The sequence below is a fragment of the Diceros bicornis genome, chromosome 11, assembly GCF_020826845.1.
Source record: "Diceros bicornis minor isolate mBicDic1 chromosome 11, mDicBic1.mat.cur, whole genome shotgun sequence".
NCBI lineage: Eukaryota > Metazoa > Chordata > Mammalia > Perissodactyla > Rhinocerotidae > Diceros > Diceros bicornis.
This window is the reverse complement of record NC_080750.1, coordinates 42,871,469-42,893,407: the sequence shown is the minus strand read 5'-3', so window position 1 is coordinate 42,893,407 and position 21,939 is coordinate 42,871,469. Positions and strand designations below refer to the sequence as shown.

At 33.4% G+C, this 21,939-nt stretch overlaps 1 protein-coding gene across 2 annotated transcripts in view; it reads right to left on the bottom strand.

Moving 5' to 3' along the window:
- Positions 1-240: 240 nt before the first annotated feature.
- The window catches only part of RBM46 (RNA binding motif protein 46), a 47,466-nt gene continuing 25,767 nt past the window's right edge, over positions 241-21,939 (bottom strand). The window contains exons 5-6 of one of the 2 annotated variants that reach the window (XM_058549780.1): positions 9,690-9,749; positions 1,391-1,819 (exon numbers count right to left, since the gene is read on the bottom strand). In XM_058549780.1, coding sequence (XP_058405763.1) covers positions 9,694-9,749 — 56 coding nt within the window. In that variant the 3' untranslated portion in view covers positions 1,391-1,819; positions 9,690-9,693. Of the gene's footprint in view, positions 730-1,390; positions 1,820-9,689; positions 9,750-21,939 lie in introns of those variants that run through there. The other variant, XM_058549781.1, reaches the window with a different exon arrangement.

Sequence of the window (21,939 nt, the reverse complement as noted above, 5' to 3'; positions counted from 1 at the left end):
GCTTTTTCTTTAGTATTGCATAAAATTTGCATCTTAATCTTTTTGCCCTTCATTTCTTTCTACATAATACTTAGACGCTTCTAGTTATATAATTGCTCTAATCTCTAATACAGATAGTGATCCTTGGTAACCAAATCTAGCGTAACCATTAGACAATGGTTAATTAAAGCAAGTGCTTTAATATTTGTGAAATGCCATTAGCAAAGTTATTATGCAAAAATTTAACACAAACTACTGGGTTCTACTGCCCACTCAGGAATTAGAAATATTTAAAATCTCAAAAGTTTAAAAAGAATAGTAGTTTGTTATACCTCTATCAAGAGAAACCACTGAGTAACTTTTTAAACTTAGCATTTTTACAAGTTCTACAACGGTAGGTTATTCTGAATTATGGCTGTTTACTATGTTGAAATAAATATATATTTATAATTTTAAAACCAGATGTGCAAACCCGATTCTAAAATAAAACAGTATTTTAATTTGCATGCTTTACAAAGAAACTTTCATACTCATGTTTACAATATTTTCTTCAGAAGAATGAGGCCTGATTGGAGATATATAATCGCTGTCCAACATGGCTGCCGTTAGCAAGTGATATTGTTGGTGACAAGGAATAGCTTGGATAAGAATAATGCCTTGAAGTATAAGGAAGCACGCTGGGAGTCCCAGAAGAGAGGGTAGCACTAAGAGGGGAAAGACTATTTATTGAGCTGCGACGGAAATTGTAGTCTGTAAATAAATACATGAACAATTATGCTGCACATCTTTATGGATACAAATTTAATTCAAAAAGACAAAGCATTAAAACTATAATCACAGTTTAACATAATGTTCTAACATTCAAAATCCTGACAATACTATATTGCTGGTAAAAAGATTGTGTCAGTATTCACTGCATTGGAAATCTTGAAAGTTTTATCAGTCAATATTATGCTCCTTTCATTGACACAATGCTTCAGAGATCTTACTAGAATGCATTCTTGGATATCTATTTCTTGGGTACCTATTAAAATGTTTTGTGTCTTTTTTTGATCATAGAAAAAGCGAACCTCTGATTTCTCTTGCTTCACAATGAAGCTCCTTTTCAATTTGTTTCTGATGCTAAAGGGTAGTCCATGAAGAAAAGATAAAAAACAGTGAATTCATATTTGCTTCTTTTTTTGAAACTATTAGGCATCAAAATCAAGCCAGCAGAAACATTCACCCCTGGACTGCAAAAACTAACTGTCCAATATTTCATTATTTAAATACGAATACAAACATTTATAAAACTCAACACACCAACTTAGCATTAGAGTCCTACTGGTACCATAAAACAGTAAAATGAATCATCTTTACAAAATAAACTTCAAGAAACCATTATAAACTTATAGTACCGAAAAATCCCAAAATTAAACCAAATTATTTTTTAAACCACTTACATTTAAAATATTACTATTCCACAATAAACATTCATATTAGGCACCAATAATTTCCTGCTTTGTTAACTGTAATCTTTATAGATCTGTGTGAATATTAAAGACCAAATTTGTAAATCCTGTACTTTCCAAAAACTCAACTATGTTCTTTAGTGTAGAATAAGCCAAGGGTGTGACAATGACTATAAAATGATTATTTATACAAGTTATGGTGTTTCTAGAAATGGAAGAAAAGGAATTAGGTCATCTAGTGTACAGGTAACACTTTTTCTATATTTTTCTGATACTATAAATGAAGCCTAACATGAGCATTAACTTAATGTTGTCATGGGACTTAATATTTAGCCAACACGAATGAGATCAACTGCAGGAGAATAAGCTCAAGCAACATCAGAAAGGACCTAGTTAAGAAAAAAATGGAAAACATAAAAATCAGTTAAATATAGGTTTAATTTCTAGCATTGTAAAACTGTAATTAGAACAATTTTATAACCTTTTTATTTTTATTATGGCCCCATAAGATCAATAAAAGCAGTTTGTTCCAAGAAGACATTTAAAGCATCCAGTTCAAAATATTTTCAGTATTTTGACATTGGATAAGGAATTACTTTGATACCATTTACTTTTCTAATATCCAGGGTAGGATAACTCCAGGTATCACACAACTTTTTTTTTCTCTTAAAGGATCTACTTTGCCTGAAGGGTCATGGTAGCGAATACAAATAGAAACTTTAGTGCTCCTATAATTCAAATAATTGCTTAAAAGAAAAGTTCTGATTCTCTTCTCCTAAAAATTATTACACAAGTACAGTCAATTCCTTATTAGCCATGTGTATCTACAATACAACTAGTTCTTTCAAATTTTAACAATGTGGTCATAGACAACATGATTTAGAAGAGCAGACCTTTAAATCATTACACTTCTGTAGGTGGGAAAATGCAGTTTTCAGAGAAATCACTCTCACTTTGGGTTCATATCCATTCAAGAGCAAATGCAGCCTAGTCATGAAACGTGGACAGAGCAGATTTCTTCAGGGGAAGATTTCACAAAGAAGATAGCCAGACAATTGGCTATTGGCATAGGGCTTAGGTCAGAAAATTTGCATTTCCACTAGTCCCCTACTGTAAACTTTAAATTTAAAAATAGAATACACTGTTGTATTCTCACATTTTTATTTATTTATTTATTTTTTTGTGAGGAAGACTGGCCCTGAGCTAACATCTATTGTCAATCTTCCTCCTTTTTTTTCCCCCTTTTCTCCCCAAAGCCCCAGAGGATAGTTGTATGTCATGGCTGCACATCCCTCTAGTTGCTGTATGTGGGGAAGCCGCCTCAACATGGCCAGAGAAGCAGTGCGTCGGTGCGTGCCCAGGATCCGAACCCGGGCCTCCAGTAGCGGAGCACGCGCACTTAACTGCTAAGCCATGGGGCCGGCCCCGTATTCTCACATTTTTAAGGAGACTAAATAAATACAAAATTAAAAGCTGAGTTTGATGATTTTATTCATACAAGATAAATCAAGAGAAAAAAAATTTCCCCCAAATACTACAAAGGTTAGAAAATGAAAAGCTTCAGATGTTTATAAGAATTTACAAGCATTTCAAAAATAAATTTTATTACAATCTAAGAATCTAAATATATTCAGAAAAGCATCTGGGTGATTCGTAAATACAGTACATATCAAACTTAAGATAATTACTAGTGGGATAAACCTAGATGAATCTGTTTTCCTTAGATCTAACATACAATTTATATATCATAGACAATAAAAGTCAGAAAGCATCACTGATTTTTATGAAATAACAAATTAATAAATGAGTTAAAATTCCTAGCATATTCTTACTTGCCCACCCCTGGCTTTTCTTCCCAATGAACATCCTTAGCTCTTCAATCCTACTGTTTCTGCCTCAGACTGGGATCTGTATTCCCTTTTCCCCTTCTTAAGGCTATGATACAGAGCCAATTTCAGAATTGAAGTTTTACACTGAGAACTATTTAACTGTATTAACACTTTTTAAATTGAGGTACAATTTACATACAATAAAATGCATACATCCTATGTGTTCATTTCAATGAGTTCTATAATTGTACAAACCCATGTAACCAACAGCCAAAACAAGATATAAAACATAACCATCAATCCAGAAGTTCCTTGTGTTCCTTTCCAGTCAATAGCCCTTCTGTTGGAGGCAACCACTTTCTGATTTCTATCACTACAGCTCAGTTTTGCCTGTTGTTGGACTTCTTATAAAATGTATTTTTATGTGTACCTTCTGTCAATATAATTTCTAAGATTCATTCATGTTGTGTATATCAATAGTTGGTTCCATTTTACTGTTTAGTGTTCCATTATATGAATATACATAACTTCTTTATCCATTCACCTGTTGATAGTTATCTGTAGTGTTTCTAAATTTTGACTATTATGAAAAAGCTGTTATGAACATTCTTATACAAGTCTTTTTGTGGATACATGTTCTCATTTCTTTTGGGTAAATAACTAGGAGTGGAACTGCTGTGTCATAAGGCAGATACTGCTGAACGTGCTCCAACGTGACCATTTTACACATGAGAGCTCCAGAGTGTTCCTCATCCTCACCAACACTTGGTATTGCCAGTGTTTTTAATCATAACTATTCCAGTGATGTGAAATGGTATCTCATTTGGGTTTTTTTGTTTGTTTGTTTGGTAAGGAAGACTGTCCCTGAGCTAACATCCATGCCAGTCTTCCTCTACTTTGTATATGGGACGCCACCACAGCAGAGATGGATGAGCAAGCAGTGTGCAGGTCAGCGCCCAGGATCTGAACCCGCAAACCCCTGGCTGCTGAAGCAGAGCTCGTGAACTTAACCACTGTGCTGGCCCTCTCATTTGGGTTTTAATTTGGATTTCCCTTATGACTAATAATGTGTTTAGTGCCCATTTGAACATCTTCATTAGTAAAGTATCCATTCAAGCCTTTTGCTCATTTTTATTGGTTTTATCTTTTTATCATTGATATTAATAACGTTTTTGACTAATCAAATTCTCTAATTTAAAATCATAAACCAGGAATAAGTTAAGTCCTCAGAAGTCTCTAATTCAAACCATTTCTTTTGCTGAAGAATGACACAGACAAAAGATGATTGATTAGTGACTCTTCCATACTCCCACAGTTAAATAGAGAAAGAATAAGTTAAAAATTAGGCCTTCTAATTCCTAGGAAAGTGTTATTTCCACTTTATCAAGCTTTTTCACTCTGGCAATCTTCTCAAAATTGGGCTGAGAGAAAGTGTCTCAAGAGGTTGTTGTGAGCAGGGTGATAGAAATCAAGTAGATGGTGCTCTAAGCTACCTGGCTTCTGCTTGCACCTACCCACCTCACACCTCCCATTTCAACTCACGCAGCTCTGCATTCTCTTGCTTTATATGTTAACCTTTGTAATATTTCATTTGAAGAAAAGGCCCTTTTTAAAAAAAAAAAAGGCAGGAGAATAACTTGCTCGAATATAATGAATTATTAGAGAAAGCATTTTGATCAAATCCTCTGCAATTTCACATTTATATCTTGAATGAATACAAACATTTTGTAGAATAACTTTAATCTATATAAAGACTAGCAAATAGGCTTAACCTTAAGTGCCAATTCTAATCAAGCAGACATAGCTAAAAGGACCCTGGATTCCAAAGGATTCTGAAGCTGTGTCTGAATAGGTAGGAAAGTGAGTAATAACTGTTGCATCACATTGGACCCGGGAGCAAGTGCAGAGACTGGCAGCATATTCACCACCTGCTTGTCAGGCCTGCTTCTGTAGTAATTATAATTTGGTTACTACCTTTCTCTGTCCAACACAAGAGATGAACACCACCACTGTTTCTCCGTGAAAATCTAAGTAATGGGTATATACTGGTTTACTCTATTTGTGTAATTTTTTTGTGCCTAATCCTCTTACACATCTTGACCAAATACCACAGATTCTCTAGCTGCTTTTCTGCTTCACATAAAGAGGGAGGAAACCCTTAATAGAGACTTTAAAGTGAGTTCATTGAAAGTGTCTTCTCATACTAACTTTGGCTATCTTTTTCTTTTAGTTTCTTTCTGACCAGACACTTCTTGAACTAATTTTCCATTAAATACTACATTCCTCAAAATGGGCTTTTTTCTTCTTTAGCTATGTGAGTTCTATCTTCACATCCATCCACCTTTTTTTTTGCTGAGGAAGATTCGCACTGAGCTAACATCTGTGCCAATCTTCCTCTATTTTGTATCTGGGTCACCACCACAGCATGGCCGCCGACACATGGTGTAGGTCTGTGCCTGGGAACCGAACTCAGGCTGCCAAAGTGGAGCATACCAAACTTAACCACTAGGCCACAGGCTGAACCCTCCATCCCCTCTTTTCAATGCACCCTTTTTAAGTATACAATTTAGTGTTTTTTAATATAGTCACAAAGCCTGTGCAACCAACACCCCTATCCAGAACATTTTCAGCCAGCGCTCTAAACAGAAACTCTGTACCTATTAGCAGTCACTCTCCATTCCTTCTCCCCCAGCCCCAGCAACCACTAATTTTTTCTGTTTCTGTATATTTGCCTATTCTAGATTTTTCATATAAATGGAATCATACAACTTATGTAGTCTGTTTTTAACTGGCTTCTTAGCATAATGTTTTCAAGGTTCATCCATGTTGTAGTACGTATCAGAATTTCATTCCTTTTTATTATATCCATTGTATGGATCTACCGCATTTTGTTTATCCATTCATCAATCAACAGACATTTAGGTTGTTTCCACCTCTTAGCCATTATGGATAACGCTGCTAAGGACTAACGTGCACAAGATTTCATGTGGACATATGTTTTCAATTCTCTTGAGTAAATACCTAGGAATGGAATTGCTGGGTCATACGATAACTCTATGTTTAACTTCTTGAGGTACTGCCAACTATTTTCCAAGGCAGCTATACCATTTTACACTCCCAAACAACAATGTATGAGGGTAAAGGACCTGAGATTCTAATCTATCAAATACATTTATCATACCTTTAATACACACTTTAAGCATTATTTAGATTTCTATGGAATCTTTATTAAAATTTTTGAAAATTTATCTTCATTTCACCATTCTATTATTTCAATTTCTAACATTCAAATAGCTGTAACTGAAATAACTCAATAACTTTCTTTCACTGAACCACTGATCTTTATCAGCAAAACAAATTTTTTTGATAGCACTCTATAATCCTAGAACATAAAATATGACTAAGTTCAAAGAGATAAAAAAAAATCATCCATATTAGAATATAAATAACATAATTTATTATTTTATACTTTCCATCCTAGCACAGAAAATCAAGAGCTAATTGCAAAGTAGAGGAAAGAATTTTCAGAATTGCTAATTATTAAGCAACTTATAACCTATGAAACATTTAAAAATCATTAACTAGAAATTTTTAAGTGATACTTTTAGCTGGAACACATTAGTATTATCAAATTTACTGGCATTTTTGCCTCATTTACTTTCTCTATTAAAATTAAATTTTGACCCAAAAAAAAAAAGGTACTTTTATCCTCTACTTAATTTTTCCTATCAGGCAACTGTCAGCAAAGGGCAAGAAGCAGACATGAAGTACCAATTTTTTTTTCTAAGACTAGCTCACAGAGTAGTTTAGGTCAGTATTTCTGTTTTAAGATGATTTATAAGAGGCTTTGAGTATGCTAATGTTAGTAATGTATGGCTGGATAAGAAAGAAAGTTATTGTCTGTAACTGCTTCCTTATAAAGTTCTAGTTGGTTGGGTCTCTTTTTATTAAAGTAATGATATTTTTCAGATTCCATTTTGGGGGAAAAATCATCTGCTTTTGTTTTTAACTAAATTATTTAATTTACCATACATTTTCCCATATAATTTTTGTTTTTTTTCATGAGGAAGATCAGCCCTGAGCTAACATCCATGCCAATCCTCCTCTTTTTGCTGAGGAAGACCGGCGCTGAGCTCACATCTATTGCCAATCCTCCTCCTTTTTTGCCCCTTTTTCTCTCCAAAGCCCCAGTAGATAGTTGTATGTCATAGTTGCACATCCTTCTAGTTGCTGTATGTGGGACGCGGCCTCAGCATGGCCGGAGAAGCAGTGCCTCGGTGCGCACCCAGGATCCAAACCGGGGCCGCCAGTAGCAGAGCACGTGCACTTAACCACTAAGCCACGGGGCAGGCCCCCTCCCATATAATTTTGAATGAGTGATTTGGGTTTTAAATTCTTACTGTGAAACTTTGATAATGTTTAATAATTATGATAAACATATAATCTGTCAGATATATGTAATAAATTACAGCTATTTATTCTAAATTATCTAAAGATTATAATTCAAACCTTCAAAAACAAGAGTGTGAAATTCTAGAAAATGCAAACTCATCTATAGTGACAGCAATCAGATCAGTGGTTGCCTGGGAAAGAGGGTAGGAGGAGGAATGAATTACATTAGGAGTGATGGAAATGTTTGTTTTCTTGATTGTGGTGTCATTTCACAGATGTATACAAAAATCAAAACTGACCAAAGTGTACACTTTAAATATGTACATTTTATTGTATTTCAATTATACCTCAATAAAGTTATAAACAAAACCCAAGTGTTTCTTTGGGTTAGTTTCAGTGTTTCCCAAACTACATCCCATACAATTCAAGTACCTCGAAATAAGAATCCTTTAGCTAAAAACTTTGGAAAGATGGGTTTAACAGTTAAACAGGTTGCTATTACCATTATTCAGTATGCTAACATGCATTATGGTTTTCCAAAAGGAGTATACAGTATACTTTTTCCCAAACTTGTTTGACCTTAGAAGCAGTTATTTCACTGAACAACTCTGCAAATCAGTTTGGGAAGAACTTTTAATGGGGATAATATGTAAAATAAGAAAACATTAAAAACAAAACAGAAGAAGTTTTGAAACACGTTAAACACAGTGATCACAAACTCAAATGCCTACAGAAGCCAAGATGTAACAAAAAAAAAAAGAACTCAAAAAGCACCAAATGGAAAACAATAGGTATCTAGCTATTTGTACTGAAAGTAAGCCTAGTTGCTTTCCTTTCAAAAAACTAAAGAGACCCAACAACCCATATTTACAGCTTCCAGTTTGCTACCTTTGTATTGAGATTAATTATTTCAAATTCCTTTTAATACTAGTTTCTAAATCATTCAAAAAGAGAGTAACAGAACAGCAGCCTATAAGAGGTTAAATTATTATCTGAGCTGCAGCAATCTAGGCTTCAGGATAGCTCAAAACTTGTAGCTCACTAGAAAAACTATCTGGGTAAAAGAGAAGATAAAAGCCTTAGAAAAGATAGCAACTATTTTCAAGTTTCATTTCTATCAGTAAAACCAGTCCTCAGAATTCAAAATTTGAACTTTAAAAACTTGTGGGAAAAGGTAGTTCTGAGACTAGCATCACAAATCTGAATATTTATGCCAAGATTAAGATCTATGAAAATAAAGTTATAAATCTCAAGCATAATATATGTATTTCTTTGTATCTGAAGTATGAGATATATTAATAACAGCTAATATTTATTGAGCACTTACTAAGTGCCAAAAATAACTATACAAGATCAGCACTATTTAATCTTTATAACAGCCCTACAAGATAAGTACTATTACTTTCTCCTCTTTAACAATGAGGAAATTGAGGCACAGAAAGGTGAAGTAACTTACTCAAGAACACAGAACTAGTACATGGATTGTTACCCAGGGAACTACAACATTCCTTTTGCCTCTACATGTAAAAAAGGAGTTTGGATAGTAATATTCTTTACTCAAACTATAAACTACCTTTAACTTTCTACTAAAATTTGTCCTCACTACCATGTTGGAAAAACTAAACAGTAAATCCTAGTACACATAACTTTTATTCTAAATTGTATCAATAATAATTTTGGTTTAATAAGTTTGAAAAGAAATTACCATTCTATTTTCAGATAAATTTGAGAAATGCTGGATAATCTACATATAACATACTCCAACTACATCTAACTTTAAAATACTGTTTACCATCTTGGTGGTTCACAATGTACACTAGCATATGAAAAGTTCTGAGAAGATCAGAAATAAGGAAACCAGTTTAACTTTTTAAACCATTGGTTAAAGAGTCTATAATTAACAAAGCTGTAATAATCAAAATATTTACAAGGTTTCATTGGACAATTTTACTTCTCATAACCATATGAAAAATAATTCATAACTGGCTTTCTGAAAACTAAATATATTACTTAATATTCCTAAGAGACATTTTCTTACCTGTTTATTTTCTCCAAATTCTTCTACATAGGTCCAGGCTGAAGAGACTGTGTTCCCTGTCTGTAAGCAGTGAAGACAGAAAAGAATTGAGTCTTTAGATTAATGTTATCCCTATCTTGGAAGTGCATGGAATCCTTGACACCTTTAGTTAAAAACCTTTTGATCAATAATAGGAAAATAAATTTAGAGAAAAATAAAAAAGTGACAAATAGCTATCATTTCTGAAGTTCCGAAAGATGAACAAAGAGAAAAGTATTTTGATATTTGAATGAAAATGAGTTAATACATTATCAGAAAAAATCATATCTTTCTATACAAATTAAGTTCTTATTAGTTGGCTTTTCCTAGAAGTACTACTCTACTAAAAAAATAAAGAATTGTAAAAACAAATGCGATGGCCCAATTTCTGATAAGTGTATAGCCAAAGAATCTAAGTGAATTTGAAAAATATCAATATCCTGTCCTTCTGTCTTAAAAAGAAATAGATGGCCAAAATAATACAAAGCTTAAAAAACATTTTGCTTATTGGGGCCGGCCCGGTGGCGCAAGCGGTTAAGTGCGCGCGCTCCGCTGCGGCGGCCTGGGGTTCGCTGGTTCGGATCCCGGGCTTGCACCGACGCACTGCTTGGTAAGCCATGCTGTGGCGGCGTCCCATATAAAGTGGAGGAAGATGGGCACAGATGTTAGCCCAGGGCCGTCTTCCTCAGCAAAAAAAAAGAGGAGGATTGGCGGATGTTAGCTCAGGGCTGATCTCCTCACAAAAAAAAAAAAAAAAAAAAACATTTTGCTTATTTATTAGCAGCTAAACTTTTATCTACTCGAAGCCTAATTTAACCATATGTAGTACAACTTTGGATATCCATCCATTTTAGTGGTTATCTCTATACGTGCCTTAAAGCTTGCTGGCAGGAATGTATACTCAACTCTATGCTAAGAAACTGTGCATAAAAGTATGACCAAATGAAAAATGTTTGATGACCCATATGAAACCATACATTTTTAAATAGGCATCTTAAAGATTATACAACTCAGTAGAAAAAAATAGTCACAAGAGTTCCTGATTTTTACATGATAAAATAGCTAACTTTAATCAACCCTCCTGGTGAGAAATAGAAAATGTAGATAATTATTAAAAGCAAAAATATTTATCTGAAAGCATTGAGAATGACCAAGATAGTGAAGAATTATGGGACGACGACCTTAGAAAAGAAGGAAACCCAAAGAGGTGTGCATATCTTTTGGAGGTTCGTTTCCCCTATGAAGACTGGCCAATTCTGAAGAGGGATCTGAGAGGCAAGGGAAGATGACAAGAGACAGATCAAGCTCAGAGGATAGGAGGACAAACACTGGAGCTGAGGAGCTACTGATGAGGCATGCCTGAAACCTTGAGTAAAACTGAACTAGAAGTAGGCCAAATATAATGGAGACTAAGTTCAACTTCAAATCTTCTCAATCCCTGCCTGGATTAAGGCATTCTGGGATTTCCAGTCCCTTGGCCACTATTCTGAAGCAAAAAAATAAATCCTCTCTGAATAAAGATAACAGCATGTTAGCTTTCAAATTACCTCTACATTTTTTCCTATACAATATCTGGCATTCAATCAAAAATAACCAGTCATACAAAGAGATGAAACAATGTGACCTAAAACCAACAGAACCAACAGTCAACAGTAAGAGATCAACAGGAAATTTAGATAAAAATTTTAGACCTGGATATTAAAATAACTATGCCTAATATACTCAAGGAAATAAAAGATAAGACTGAAAATTCTGGAGGAAAAATGGAAATCATAAAAAAGAATCAAATAAAATTCTAGAACTGAGAAATAAATCCAAATGAATGGTTTTATTAGCATGTTAGATACAGATGAAAAAAGAATTCATGAACCAAAAGATAAGTCTGAAGAAAATATGCAGACTGAACATACAAAAGAATGGAAAATACAGAAAGAACATAATAGATATATGGGACACACTAAAGAGGTCTAACGTGTAACTGGAGTACCATTTAAAAAGGAGAGAGAAAATGGGACAAAAGCAATATTTGAGAACAGAATAACTTAGAACTTTCTAAAAGAAGTGAAAAACATTGATCCATAGATTTTAAAGTGGTGAAGTCTCAATTAAGATAAAAACTAAGAAAACTACACATAAGTCCATAATAGTAACACTTCTGAAAATCATAGAAAAAGAGAAAATTTTAAAAGTAGACAGAAGGGAAAAAAGGAGCTAAATTATAGCTGACTTCTCAACAGAAATAATGGAATCCAAAAGACAGTGAGTGGAATTATAACTTCAAAGGGCTAAAGGAAAATAAGTGCTGATCTAGTAAAAATACCCTTTCAAAAGGCAGGTGAATTAAAGAATATTCAGGCAAACAAAACCGAGGTAATTTGTCATAAGCATATCCACACCAAAGGAAATACAAATGAATGTTCTTTGGGCAGAATAAAGAAACAACCGTAGTGGAAGACTGGAGATGTAGGAGGAAATGAAGAGCAAAGGAAATGATAAATATATAAATAGCAAATGAATACAAATGGATATTAACCAAAAACTATTATAATTAGGTATGTAGGGGTTAAAATATATATAGGTTTAAAACATAGGGAAATAACAAGATACCATATAAATTAGAAGAAAGAAAATAAGTTCAAGTATACCAAGGTCAATGCGTTGTCTGGAATGTGATAAAAGCACTAATATTAGACTTTAATAAATTAAGAATGCATGTTGGACTCCTTAGGGTAATCACTAAAAGGACAGTAAAGACTCTATGACTAATACAGCTAGAATAAAAAGAGAATAAAAAGGGCAAAAAAAATTATCTAGGGCCGGCCCCATGGCCGAGTGGTTAAGCTCAGCGTGCTCTGCTTTGGTGGCCCAAGTTCGGTTCCCCGGTGCAGACCTACACTACTCATCAGCAGCCATGCTGTGGCGGCGACCCACATACAAAATAGAGGAAGGCTGGCACAGCTGTTAGCTCAGGGCAAATCTTCCTCAAGCAAAAAGAGGAAGATTGGCAACAGATGTTAGCTCAGGGGGACTCTTCCTCAGCCAAAAAAAAAAAAAAAAGTTACCTAAAAGAAGGTGAGAAAAGGAAAATAGAACAAGGAATAGTAAGCAAATGGCAAGATGAGTGACTTAATTCCAAGCATATCAATAAATACATTAAATGCAAGCTGACCAAACACTCAATGGATACACTGTCAACAAAAACAAACAGCAACAACAACAACAAAACCTAACTCTATATTGGGCTCATCTTAAGGCTAAGATACAGGAAAAATAAAAGGTAAAAAATGGAAAAAATATATAAAAGGCAAACTCTAACCAAAAGAAAGCTTATAAGTCTATGTCAATATCAGAGAAAGTCCACTTTAAGGCAGAAAAGCATGATAGAGATAGAATGACACAGTATAATGATAAAAGGTACACTTCACCAGAAAAATATAACAATTCTAGATTTCTATGCATCTAATACATAACCTCAAAGTATATATGAAAGCAAAGAGTGACAGAACCAAAAGGAGGAAAAGATAAATCTAAAATCATGGTGGGTGATTTTCATAACCCTCTTAGTAAGTAACAGAATAAGCAGACCAAAAATCACGAAAGATAAAGAAATTTAAATATGATTAACAAACTTGACCTAATTGAGATATACATATATATATACACATATATACACACATATATATATACATATATATACGTATATATATATACATATATATATGTGTGTATATATATGTATATATACACACATATGTATATATATTTGTTATGAGTTGAATTGTGTGCCCCAAAAAGATATGTTGAAGTCCTAATCCCTAGTACCTCAGAATGTGACCTTATTTGGAAACAGAGTCATTGCAAATGTAATTAGTTAAAATGAGGTCATACTGGAGTAGGGTGGACCCTTAATCTAATCTGACTGGTATCCTTATAAGAGTAGAGAAATACAGAGAGGAGAATACCATGTTAAGACACGGATACACATAGAGAGAAGATGACCACATTACAATAGAGGCAGAGATTGGAGTAATGTATCTACAAGCCAATGAACTCAGGGATTGCTGGCAAACACTAGAAGCTACAAGAGGCAAGTAAATTCTCTCCTACCAGTTTCATGGGGAGCATGGCCTTGCCAACACCTTGATTTCTGACTTCTAGCCTCCAGAACCGTGGAAGAATAAATTTCTGTTGCTTAAGTCATCCGGATTGTGGTACTTTGCCACAGCAATAATAGCAAACTAATAAACTACAGTTAACAACTGCAAACACATTCTTTTTAAGCAGGCATGAAATATTTAATTGGTCATTAAAAAACAAAGGACTGAAATGATACATAATATACTTTCGGGTCATAGTAAAATAAAAAACAAAAATATAACTATATAAATCTCCATATGTTCAGAAATGTACACTCATATTCAAGATATGAAAACAGAAAATATTTTGAAATAAATGATAAAAATAAAATACATCAAAATGTATGTGTTAGCTATAACTATACTTAAAAGGAAAATTTGTAGCCTGAAAATCCATATATTGTACTAAAAGAAAGGCTGAAAACTCTAAGATGGCTTTTTAAATGATAGTCCACATATTCAAAAAATATATAACACCAATCTTATACAAACACTTCCATAGTACAGTAAAAGCGAAAAAAGTTCCCAACTATTTTTATGAGGAAAAGTGTGGGTCAATCTCACTAATGAACACAGATGTAAAAATCCTAAAGAAAATATCAAAAACCAAATTTAGCAATACATAAAAATAATAATATACCACGACCAAATTGGGTTTATTTCAAAAAAACGAGGTTCATGTCACATTCAAACATCAACCAGTGCAATTTACCATATTAAAAAGTAACACACAAAATGATATAATTATCTAAATAGATGCAGAAAAGCAGTTGATAAAATTCATCACACATTCGTGATAAAAACTCTTAGCAAACTATGAATAGAAGGGAATATCCTTAATATGATAATGAGCTTCTACAATAAAAGCTACAACAAACATCATACCTTAATGGAGAAATATTGAAAGTTTACAAGGATGCCTTCTATCATCATTTGTATTCAATGCTGGACAAGCGGTTCTAGCCAGTGCAATAAGGCAAGAGAAAAAAGAAAAGTATAAGGATAGAAAGGAAGAAAAAAGCTCATTATTTGCAGTTGACATGACTGTGTATGTAGAAAATTTAAATGAGTCAAACCATTAGAATCAAATAAGTAGTTTTATTCAATATATAAAAAAGTAAATCATATTTATATAAACAGGAACAATTAGAAATTGGAATTAAAAGGCACCTTTTACAATGGCATTGAAAAACACTAATTACCTACAAATAAATCTAATGAAAGTTGGAAGAGATATTTACATAGTAAACTACTGAATGTTTAGAGAAATTAAAGAAAGCCTAAATAAATGGAGAGATCTACAATGTTCATGGATCAGAAGGCCCAATACTATCAATATGTTACTTCTTAGCAAATTGATCTACAGATTCAATTCAACTCCAATCAAATTCCCAGTAGGGATATTTTTTGGTATAAATGTACAAACTGATTCTAAAATTCATATGGAAATATAAGGGCTAAGAAGAGCCAAGATAATTGTGAAAAAGAAAAAAAAATGGAAAGATATTCTCTACCAAATATTAAGATTTTTCATAAAGTTATGTAATTAAGACAATGTAGTAAAACAGATCAATAGAATAGAAAGAAAATCCAGAATAAGGCGTGTACATATGCATATGTATGTAGGTGTGCATATGTGTACACACACGCATATACATACATACTTGATTTATACTAAAAGCAGCACTGCAGAGCCACGGGAAAAGGCCAGTCTTTTCAATAAACGGTGCTAGGTAAATGATTATCCATACTTGGGGTAGGAAAAAAAAGCTTTGACACATACTTCACAACTTCACTAAATTTAAAAGATAAAAAAAGTTTCTAAAAGGTAATACAGGAGAATATTTCATGACCTTGAGGTAATCAAAGATTTCTTAAGCAGGACACAAACAGTACTAACTTCAAAAGATTGATAAATTGAACTATACTAAAATTAAGAACAACTGTTTTTTTCAAAGTGTATCATGAAGATGGTAGAAAGGTAAGCCACACAATGGAAAAGGTATTTGTAAACTATATATCCAACAGAGGGCTTGTATCTTAAGTAATAAAGAAAAAAACAGACAATACAATAAAGGGACAAGAGACTTAAAACGAGATTTCATCAAGAGGATATCTTAATGCCCTATAACCCTATTCAAAGATGTTCAATATCATTAGTAAACAGTGATATAAAAGTTATAATCTCAATGAGATTGCAACATATACTAACCATAATGTTAAAAATTTAAAAAGACTGATAACACACAAGTGTTGGCAGGAATGTAGAACAACTGAGGCCTATATACTGCTAGTAAAGTGTAAATTGGTATAATTACTTTGGAAAACTGTTTGGCACTATCTACTAAAGTTTTTAAAAATACAATCCACCACTTTTACTACTATGTATTCAACAGAAATGCAGGCAAATGAACACCCAAAAAAACATGTACGAGAACCTTCATAGCATCATTATTTGAAGAGCCCAAACTAAAAGAACCTCAAATTTCTATCAACAGCAACAGCAAATACATTATATCATTTCAATGGGATACTTAACATCAATGAGAGTGAATGAACAGTACTGCTACATGCAACAACATGGGCCAATCCTATAAACAGAATGTTGAAAGAAGCCAGACAAAAATCTAGAAAATGTTGTATAAATTTCAAAAAACAGAAGTCAGAAGGGTGGTTTCCTTTGGGAAGGGAAAGGCTAGTACTGAGTGTAAGGAACAAAAAGGCCCTTGGGGGTGTTGATATTTTATGTATTCACCTGGTGGTTACACAGATGTGGTCCCTCTGTGGTAATTTACAAAGCCTACACTCATGATTTATGCACTTTTCTGTTTGTATGTAATGTAATAACTTAAAAAGTTAAAAAAAGGGGGAATTACAACAGCTACCATAGTGATATATATAAATGATAAGCTGATCATTTATGATAAAAAAATCACTGATTATAATAAAGTTACTATCAAAACAGGATAACATATAAAAATGATTTAGAGTAATTTAAAAACTATAATGGTGATTTTTCAGTAGAGATGCTAAATGGGATTACTATTAAATATGGAACCAGTCTTCTCTCCATAATGCCTTCACATACTACCACCCGGAGTTTTTAGAATTAGCTTTTTGTTCATCTTTAATTTGAATGAAACCAAGTTTAACAGGAAAAAATGCTGGGACTTAAATTATCGATATAGGAATCTCATTTTCGTGAATATATAGAAAAGATGGTGATGATCCTCAAAACAAAAGTAAAAAATATCAGTGGAATCTCAATTTAATGTCAAATACAAGGTTACTACCGGTGCTTTAGTCCAGTTTAATTTTCCATTTATTAGTGTCATTCCTTTAAAAAAGCACTGACTGGGGCCGGCCCGGTGGCGCAAGCGCTTAAGTGCGTGCGCTCTGCTGCGGCGGCCCGGGGTTCGAAGGTTCGGATCCCAGGCACGCACCAACACACTGCTTGTCAAGCCACGCTATGGCGGTGTCCTATATAAAGCAGAGGAAGATAGGCACGGATGTTAGCTCAGGGCCAATCTTCCTCAGCAAAAAGAGGAGGATTAGCATGGATGTTAGCTCAGGACTGATCTTCCTCACAAGAAATAAAAAGAAAAAAGCACTGATTATTAATAAATATATTCTGAGAAATTATTTCACAAGGGATTATTCAGTAATCAAGACAAGAAAGAGACTAGGGAAAAGAACAGGCATCTTGAAAAGTCAAGAATAAGAACAGGATACATTAAACTTCAAAGATGAGAGACAGGATCTTGTTTTCTATAAAACTGGAATCATTAGATGTGTGATTTTTAGTCTTCTGTTATATAGGAAAAAGAGTCAAAAGAAAGATAAATTGGTAAAATTCCACTAATTAGGACACTAATTTTCATTTTATTCATTAAGAGATAACATTAGTAGATACATGAATTTTCTATAAAGATGTGATGAAAAGTTTTAAAGGTCACTTAAAACTAATTGTATAAGCACATTCTGTATTTTTCAAGAAGATTTTACTGGTTTTCAGTTCAAAGAAGAATTCCAAATCAATTTTAAAGTAACTGGTATTAAAGATGAAAAACTGTTTTTCAGATTTTCAAATATTTCATACTGCTATGCCTTTTTTTGAAAACAGAAAATAAGTGAATACACAGGATTCCAGTATATTCCAAATAAGACTATTATCTTAGCATCCTGAATTTTCCGTGCTTTCCCTACCTTTAGAAAACTAAACTAAAAGGAAGAACGCCATCTTCTCAGTCTATACCTGTGTAGAAGAATGAAGAAGAAATGCAATGCTAGTGAAAACTAAGTTTAGAAATAACATACAATAAAAATAATATTGCCAATTATTTTCCATTTGAGAAGCCTTAAATGTTATAGATGGCACTAAATATAACTGTAGTTTACGTGATGAACTTAAGAAGCTATCATAATGGTCAATAAAATTATAAAATTGTACATAATATGATCCATTATATTCTATCCTACTACAACCATAATCTCCTGTTTTTCCACTATCCAAATTTCATTTATATACCTATATACACACATATATAATATATACATATTCAGTATAAAATAATCCACATGATTCAGTCTGTATGTCAAGGGTTTCTCTGTTGTGAAATACTCGTTTCAGCAGGATTTTAAAAATCGTATACCGATCTTTTCTACTTCAGTGAAATATAAATATATATCATCCTGTTAACCACCATTCATAATTTAATTATTCTATCTGTACCTACCAACTCCATATCTTAGATATTTCTTTTCCAATCTTTTCTTCTTTCTGCTCAAAGCATGGCCAAAATTTATCTTTCCTCAGAATCTTTATCTTTTAACCTTACAACATGTAGATTACTTTCACTTATTTGAAATGCACTACATTCTGAGTACCAAAGGAGGAGACAGTACTGACTTACATAATGCAGGACATAACAACAATAAGAGACATCATATATGTACAAAGTCCCTTGGCTTTATAATCCTGATGGATCAAAAATTTCATAATAATAAATAAACAGTAATACAAAACTTACTAAATTATTGAGTAATATTATAATGAACAAGTCATTCTCAGTTACTATGTCCAAGAAAAGCTTAATATAAGAGATTAAGTAGATGAGAGTAGGTAGAAGAATATTCCAAGCAGAGTGAGCAGCATTAGGAGGATGGCAGGTTCATATGATGATCAAAGCAAGAGGTATCTGTCTATGATTAGGTAAGATGGGGCCAAACAAGAGAGCATTCTGAACAGGAGAAGGTAGAGTTCGAGGGACTTGATTATTCTACAATAGCAAGCCATTGTAGGTTCCTGAGCAAGGAAACAATGAAAAAGCATAGTCAGACATAATTGGAATGATAAAGTATATGGTTAAATTATGTGTTGAGATGTTTTAAATGTAATCAGAGAGCAAAATGAGCATACCAAGCAACAAGCGACCACGAAATAGATATACACAAACTTCACCTTTCTGAAATTGTCTAGCATCTGAAGGAAGAAAAAAGCACATATTATCTGCCACCCACCTCGACACATCTGCCATCAGCTGGCAATGCTTATCCTAGAGTAAACTTAAAAGTCCCAAAGCTACCTTGTAAACAAAATATGTCCACAAGATCTTTGTAGCTTAGAATAATTCATTTATGATTCTGTCAGATATCCTGGGTCCACATTACACTGGCAGGGTCTGGTATACAGGCTTGTAGGACTGGTGAAGATAAAACTGTTTCTGAAAAGGAGGTAAAGCAGGAAACAAAAGCCTGTCTCATTATATTTTACTTTTTACAAGAATAACTTGCCAATAATATTCCACAATTTCACAGTCTGTTATCAATGTTTAACATTAGACAAAGGTCAGTTTTTATTGGAATCATGTGAAGTTACAAAGAATAGCAGTTAAGAGCACAGCCTCTTAGCTAACTGGGGTTCCTGGGCAAATTATTATTAATATATATATATTTTTTTTTTTGGTGAGGAAGATTAGCCCTGAGCTAATATCTGTTGCAAGTCTTCCTCTTTTTGCTGAGGAAGACTGGCCCTGGGCTAACATCCATGCCTCTCTTCCTCTACTTTATATGTGGAATACCTGCCACAGCATGGCTCAATAAGCAGTGCGTAGGTCCGTGCCTGGGATCTGAACCTGTGAACCCCACCGAAGTGGAGCGTGCAAACCTAATCACTACGCCACCAGGCCGGCCCCTCTTAGGCAAATTATTTAATCTATTGAAGCCTCATTCTTTCTTCACTTGTTAAAAAAAAAAAAGTGCAGATATTAAAATAATATCTACCTCAAAGAACTGTCAGAAAAATGTATGCTGTAAAGGCATTTAGCATAGTACCTAACATACAGTTAAGTGCTCAATCTTAACTGTTATTATTACTAATAATATTTATTATTACAAATGATTGGAAACTCTCGTGTCTTGGATTTGTTTTCTGAATAAATATTATTCTTCAATACTTATATGGCACATTTTAATATGCAAAAGGCACTGTTGCAGGCCCTTTACCATTTTAACTCATTTAATACATGTAACTACCCTATGAGATAAATACTGTTAACATTCCCACTTTACAGATGAAGAAACTGAAGTACAGAGAGGTTAATGTGACTTTTCCAAGCGAGTAACAAAGCTGGGATGTGAACCAGGAAATCTGGCTCCAAATATCATGCTCTTTTATTCTATGTTGTCTATATGCTACATTAAATTTAAAGTAGTGAATTTCCTTTTGCTGAAATTCTTTCTAAAATGCAATATACTATTTCCTGACCCTCTCATCTCAGATTAGGTCAGGTCATCCAATTATACCTTCTCATAACACCTGAACTTCAGAGTGTTTATCAGAACTATAACTGAGTAACTGTCTCCCTCAGTAGAACGTAAAACTCTATGAAGGCAGCAACTGTGTCTGACTCACTACAGCGATCCTCAGGACTTTTAAACAAAACAGTGTTCAATAAGTATCTACTGAATGAACATACATATTAACAAAGATTAACAATCAGCCAGCTGCCAGTTAACAAAACGAGAAGGGAAAGCCTAAAGGGATGAATAATAAAACAAAATCGTTATTCAGATGAGAAGAATATGGATGCCAAAAACAAACTTTCTTAAATCAAAGTTGGCAAAAGGTAAATTTTTTAGAGGGCTTACATTAGCAAATCTAATATACTCCAAGTGTTGTTAAGGAAGATAATTCTGAGTTACAATAGTCTAGTAAAGAATCCTTCCTTCCTCCTTACATTTATTTAACATAAACAGATTTAAAATAAATGTAAAAAAATTAAAGGTTTTTTTTCTTTTTTAACTGAGGAATTCAGAGCTTTTAGTAGCTTAAAAGCTTACATGGTTCTGGGTTATATTAAATCATAATCTATCTCCCTGAAATTTCCCTCTATCAGACTTAACTCCAACCCCTGGAGCTTCATATTAAACTCAGCCTTCCATGCGCCAGTTCTTCAAATATTTGAAGAGAACAATCATATTCCCCCAGTAAATATTAGTATTTACAGACTACACAGCCCCAAATACTTCAGTTGTTCACTGTCCTTCATATTACAGAGTTTCCAAGTCCTCTCTAGTTGTCAAGGTTTAATTAAACCCTGGTGCCTAAAAGCAAACAAAACATTCCAGCTAGAGTGTAAACAGAATAAAATTATTGTTCCAGATGTTACATAACTTTTCTATTTTGCCTTGAATTATATTAATTTGAGAAATTTCCAGAGTAGAATGACTCAAAATTCTGGTTTTGACAAAATAATTCAAGCTCTTACTCTTGGCTGGCTGGCTGCCTTTCATTCCTTGCCAGCTTATTTATTTAATTACAAAATTGTTATATAAACAGAGGAATGTAGAAAATATAGATGTACAGCTTACATAATTTAAAAAATAAAAACATGCACCCAGGTTTAGAAATAGAAAATTATCAATACCTTAGAAGTCTTTCTTGCAACCTCTCTAATTTCTCCTTCTAACCCTTAAAGTAATCATGGTCCTAGTTTTTAAGTGTTAATCATTCCCTTGCTTTTCTTTATGGTTTTGCCATATATTGACACATCCTTCAATAGTATATTGTTTAGTTTTGTGTGGCTTTATTTACC